The sequence below is a fragment of the Tachysurus vachellii genome, chromosome 1 (assembly GCF_030014155.1).
Source record: "Tachysurus vachellii isolate PV-2020 chromosome 1, HZAU_Pvac_v1, whole genome shotgun sequence".
NCBI lineage: Eukaryota > Metazoa > Chordata > Actinopteri > Siluriformes > Bagridae > Tachysurus > Tachysurus vachellii.
The window spans coordinates 6657140-6663139 of NC_083460.1; the positions used below are offsets into that span (position 1 = coordinate 6657140).

The 6000-nt window shown below is 40.4% G+C and overlaps 1 protein-coding gene across 1 annotated transcript; it reads left to right on the forward strand.

Moving 5' to 3' along the window:
* Window positions 1-4529: 4529 nt before the first annotated feature.
* rxfp3.2a (relaxin family peptide receptor 3.2a) lies at window positions 4530-5753 on the forward strand. The gene has a single exon (XM_060894131.1). It carries the CDS (start codon window positions 4542-4544, stop codon window positions 5751-5753), a length of 1212 nt encoding a protein of 403 aa, XP_060750114.1. The 5' UTR covers window positions 4530-4541.
* The last annotated feature ends 247 nt before the right edge of the window (window positions 5754-6000 follow it).

Below are 6000 nucleotides of genomic sequence, written 5' to 3' on the forward strand. Positions count from 1 at the left end.
GGATGAGATAAGTTGCATTGCCAACATTACTTGATACATTATCAAGTATGGTTTTATATATTTTTTAAGAACTATTTCACTTTAACCTGGAACTTTACCTTTTACTTATAGCAAGTACTTTCCCAGTATTTCATTTGACCATATTTTCTGATGCAAGTATCAACGTCTGGGTTGATGATTTACACGCAAAATTTGTCCAGCATATAAATGAGTCCTGATTTGTGGGCTGACCCTGTGGCACCATTCCCAAACTTCAGATCCCTCAAGACTCATCCCATGCCAGTTAATCACTGAGCATTTGATTAGTTCTTTCAGGTGCTCAGTAGGTGACATGAGCCTGATATGTGAAAAGACCGGCATGTTCCATTTCCATTATTGGGACTCTGAACTGCAGTTATTTTTCGCATCTATTTTACTCATGATACTTTCTTACAAATGCGACCGGTTCTATTTTCCAAAATATAAATCCCTGAAAACCACTAAACAGGTTGTGTTTTCACATTTCTCAACTTTATTAAGCTGGTGTATGTCATAGCTGTGCACCATAGAGGTTAAAGCCGTTATTACGAATAATTGTACCTAGGGGTAGAAAGCATGAAGCAAAAAAGTAGAGAGCCTAGAACATAGACTTGTGGAACGCCAAACTCTCCATTAACATTTACATACTGATAATACTTAGTCAAATAAGACACGAAAGTTGCAAATTCTTCTAGTCTGTCTAGATGAATATTGTGAACTAGGATCAAGCAACACATACAAGTAGAGACAACCCTGATCATAGACCAGTAGTCAGTAATTTATCACTTTAACCACTGTTGCCTCAGTATACCGATGAATACTGACTAAAATATTCCCTATGTACATATGAGCTTGATTACAGAATTACAACTTAATCAGTAATCCTGGAGATTAAATTATTTTATAAAATAAGGTGAATACATTGTAACGGGGTCTACATTTGACGTTGCATTACATTTTGTAGATACATTTCAGACAGTATTCGGTATACTATTAAAGCTTCCTGGTTGTTGCCCTCTGATGAAGGTGTTGCTACCTCATAACTGAACAGTTTTCTCATCTCTGAAATCATCAATTTACATAGAATTTTCTCAATATAGGAAAATGTGTTGAAATTCTTATACATGGAGATTAACTTGGGAAACTCAATTTGGACTTTTAGACATACTTTCATTTGGCATGCTTGTGGTAATCTCCATATCTTGGGGAAAAGTGGAGAAGATGATGGACACAACATCATCTGTGCTGTGCCCTGCATTGCAATCTTTCCCCAACTCGAGCTGGGATACATGGCCTCTTTGCACACAAACCCATATTTCTATTTCTTTTTAATTAGATCCACTGAGTGTTGGCTACGTAAACAATTTGAGGAATTAAAAATTACACAGATGAGAAAACTCTCATTGAAGGTCCCCACTTGCACAGTCACGGGAGAGCGGAAATTGTGAGCATAAAGAACTTGTGAACTAGTTAAAGATGCTATTAGTTTACATTGAAGGTTAACACAGAAAATGAGACATGGCAGTTTCGTCTGCTTTTGGCAGAGGTTGTGTACAACGTTGTAGAGCAGAGCAGCACAGCAGGACACCAGTATTTTGTAATTTCAGGTTAGTGTTCGTGGGGAAAATGTAGAGCAAGTTTCAGTTTCTTTATTCCTTATGCTTAGAAGACCACAGTTTCCATTAAGCAAGGCTCAAGAAGGGCATACACGTATTTCTTTTCCTCATCTTTCCATTTTGGGAAAAGAATCGCTGAAATATTTCATTCGTTGGCTGCAGTCCAAAAGTTTTGTGTTGTCTTGAATCTTTCTCCGTAAGCAACACATGTAACTAACAGACTGAAAACCAGTGCTGTCTTAGTGCTTAGCACAATCGCCTCTGCCCTGTGTGCATGGAGTTTGTATGTTCTCCATGTGTTTTAGGATATTTGTCTGTTGAAGTCTTTGGCTATAGCAATATAGCAATAAAGTAGTTTGTTTAGTATATGTCATATATGTATCAGAATAAATACAATATAAATAATGAATGTAGAATTGCCTGAAGACAGGGAGAGGGAAGAACAAAGAGACCACAGATGACGGCAGGGACGAAAATAAACTATTCCATTTGATAATGAGAAAAGTCGGTTCCATCCCAGTCGTTAATATTTCGTGTTACCTTTTCATGAGCAGATTTCAAACCACCTTTAGGGGGTTAATATATGTTATTCCATACCCTCTTTAATTTATTTGAGCAACCTTCTAATTAATGGTGTTAATTGATGCTATGCCTATACATAATCCTCAACTTTCAGCTGCAGACCTATTTCTATTTCCTCAGTACTTGCACATCTTACATTCTAATTGGAGACTGTATTAGCCTCAGGCTTCAAAGCGTACATTAGCTACCTATGGAAAATCATATCTTATGAGGTCTAGTATCACCATGTGTGTGCCTTCAGTCTACTCCACTCATCAGAAAGGTGTTTACATTTTGATTGAAGGCTTATAGGAATATAGTTGACTGTGGCCTGGACATACCCTATAGGGGGAAAAAAAAAACAGATGGGGTGGAAGGTTTTGCAGATGGGGCTAAGGTTGAGGACACGCAACACAGACTGGAGAACAGAACCAACAGGCAGCTTGCATGGCAACGACCGAGAGAGCATGAGGAATGCTAACGACTTACCTTCTCTCATCTCACTCTCTTTTTCCCTCTGCCATGTTTGCATATCAATAAACCCGCCAGTGAGTCATGATATGTGACAATATTGGCAAAATCTAAAATGAAATGTTCCAAATGAAAATTCTCAAACATTTACATGTATTCAGATGCATTTAAAGAATAAACAGAGACGCAATATATATATCTACAATATATGCATCTACAATATAGGATTAAATAAAACAATGATAAAAGTTGAGTTAAATCAAATAACATGAATGATACAATTTTCCATCTAGAAAACTCCAGTTGATCATTTTAGTATGTAAGCTATTAAGATGGCGTTTCTACTTCTATTGTAAGTAACTATTATCACTGTCACTCTTCAACAATTTCTACAAAAATTTTTAATCTGTAAATCCAGTGTCATTTTTTATAAGAGGATTAATATTTACCCTGTGGTTTGACTTGAATTTAACTTCTTCTCCGAATGTCAGCACCATTCACTTTAATGTCTTGTTATAAAGAATTCCCAACACAGAAAACATGAAAATACAATTAAACTCCTTCTAACCTCAGGGTTTAATTATGGTCTCAGAAATGAAGCTACCAAACATTATTTTCCCTTGTTTATTAGGTGGTAACATCAAGGAGATATGTTTTTTAAGTTTAGTATAATATTTAACTAGGGAAATAGATGGGGTAGATTTAAATTGTAGATGTAGTGATTTTTTTTAATGCTTACAAATAAGTGTTGTGTATTTTTTTTTTTTTTTTACAAATCAGATAATCGCCTCGACTGATATTTTTTCGAAATTTTATTGCCCTATAACTAAAGCAGCATTTATTTGTTTAAATAACAACAGTTATAATACTGAATTAGCTTTCGCTGCTATATAAAAGACAAGAGAAGAAAAGAAGCTAAAGAAGCTAAGCGTGCACGATCATGTAAGTTTTGTTTTGGCTCGTAACGAATAAATATTGTCCTAAATAAAAAAAAAACTGCAAGCAATTAACACAATGTTTTAAGTGTTGTCATGAATAATAAATAACTCATTATGAGGTGAAAATGACTGGCAGTGTCTGAGGAAAACTGGGTCTCAATTCATTCTCTCATTTGCGCTCATGCTCTTTCTCTCTCACGCCCTCTCTCTCTCTCTCTCTCTCTCTCTCTCTCTCTCATGCTCTCTACCTCTCTCTCTACCTCTCTCTCATGCTCTCTCTCTCTCTCATGCTCTCTCTCTCATTCTCCCTCTCCCTCTCTCTCTCTCTCTCTCTCTCTCTCTCTCTCATGCTCTCTCTCTCTCTCTCTCTCTCTCTCTCTCTCTCTCTCTCTCTCTCTCTCTCTCTCTCTCTCTCTCTCTCTCTCTCTCATGCTCTCTACCTCTCTCTCTCTACCTCTCTCTCATGCTCTCTCTCTCTCTCTCATGCTCTCTCTCTCATTCTCTCTCTCCCTCTCTCTCTCTCTCTCATGCTCTCTCTCTCTCTCTCTCTCTCTCTCTCTCTCTCTCTCTCTCTCTCACATGCTCTCTCTCTCTCATGCTCTCTCTCTCTCTCACATGCTCTCTCTCTCTCTCTAACTCTCTCCCCTATAAACTGCAGCGCGAGCACAGAGTGTGATCAGTGAGCTGCGAGTGAGGAACAGACAACTCGACTGATTTTCTTTTACTCCTCAGTTTACCTTACTAGTAAATTGGAGCTTTTAAAAACAATAGATTTTTAAGGCGTTCAACAGCAAGCAGAATCGGGTTTTTGACGCAAAAGTGGACAGAATGGAAACTTCTCTGTTGTTTATCTCGTACAACTAATCATTATCCACTATCAACATTTTTGAAACAGCTTGCTTGTCTCTGTGATCTGTGTAAGTTTGTGAAGTCAGACATGCAGCACAACAGCAGCAGTACGTCTTCAGTACCTAATTTGGGACTTTGTGGACTCGGAGTAGATGAGGGTGAAGACCTGTGGAACCGGAGCACAGGGACTCAACGCAACCTCTCTCTCCGCTGCTGGCTCCAGCTGTTGTCCAAAGAAGCTATGCCAGAGCTATATGGTGACACTTCAAGTATGACGCTGCGTGTAGTCATCGCCATGGTCTACCTAGTGGTGTGTGCTCTTGGGCTGGTGGGCAACCTGCTGGCACTGTATCTGCTCAAATCTCGGCACCGGCTAAAGCAATCGTCTATAAACTGTTTTGTCATGAGCTTGGCTATAACAGACCTGCAATTTGTACTGACACTTCCCTTCTGGGCTGTGGACACGGCGTTGGACTTTCGCTGGCCATTTGGCAAGGTCATGTGCAAGATCATCAGTTCAGTCACAACCATGAATATGTATGCCAGCGTCTTCTTTCTAACAGCCATGAGTGTGGCGCGCTACTGTTCTCTGGCATCATCCATACGCATGCACAGCCCCAAGATGGCATCGGCTGAGGTTAAATGGGCAAGTGTGGCCATCTGGCTTGTGTCTCTGCTGGCAACGCTGCCTCATGCTGTCTACTCAACCACAGCACAAGTGTCAGATGATGAACTTTGTCTTGTACGCTTCTCAGATCTGGGAAACTGGGATCCACAACTGTTGCTGGGTCTCTATCAGACACAAAAAGTGCTCCTTGGTTTTGTCATTCCACTGATTATAATCAGCGTTTGCTACCTGCTTCTGCTGCGCTTTGTGCTACAAAGACGTGTTAGCGGGATCCCCGGGTCGGAAAGTGAACGGGGGAGGCACAAACGCCGTTCCAAAGTCACCAGATCGGTCACCATTGTAGTCCTGTCATTCTTCCTGTGCTGGCTGCCCAACCAGGCTCTGACACTTTGGGGTGTCCTCATTAAGTTCGACTTGGTGCCATTTAGCAAAGCCTTCTATAATGCCCAGGTCTATGCGTTTCCCATTACTGTCTGCCTGGCACACACCAATAGTTGTCTCAATCCAGTACTTTACTGCCTCATACGGCAGGAGTATCGGGCCAGTCTCAAAAAGCTGCTGCTGAGAGCCACACCATCCTTACGCAACCTAACCAAAATGGTACGCAGAAATAAGAAGGTTGCTGATGCTCCACCTGGCTTAGCTGTTGTACAGATGGATGCTGGGCTGTGAAGTAGTGCATGGAAACCTTATGCATGGGACATGTGGTCATCCCAGACCATCATACCAGTTACAATACTGTCAAGCTACCCAGCAAGATATGTTTGGACTAATACTGGTTATACAGAAGGAAGTTCGGGGCACAAAGTGGTGGAAAGTCCTGGAACTGTACGTATGCTCTCTGGGGCCTATGAACTTTGACTCCTAACTAGCCAGCAGGACTTTCTTCACTTGTAGCATACCTGGGTATTTAAACAGC

Coding starts and splice junctions, on each gene's coding strand:
- rxfp3.2a (XM_060894131.1), top strand. CDS start 4,542: ATGCAGCACAACAGCAGCAGTACGTCTTCAGTACCTAATTTGGGACTT.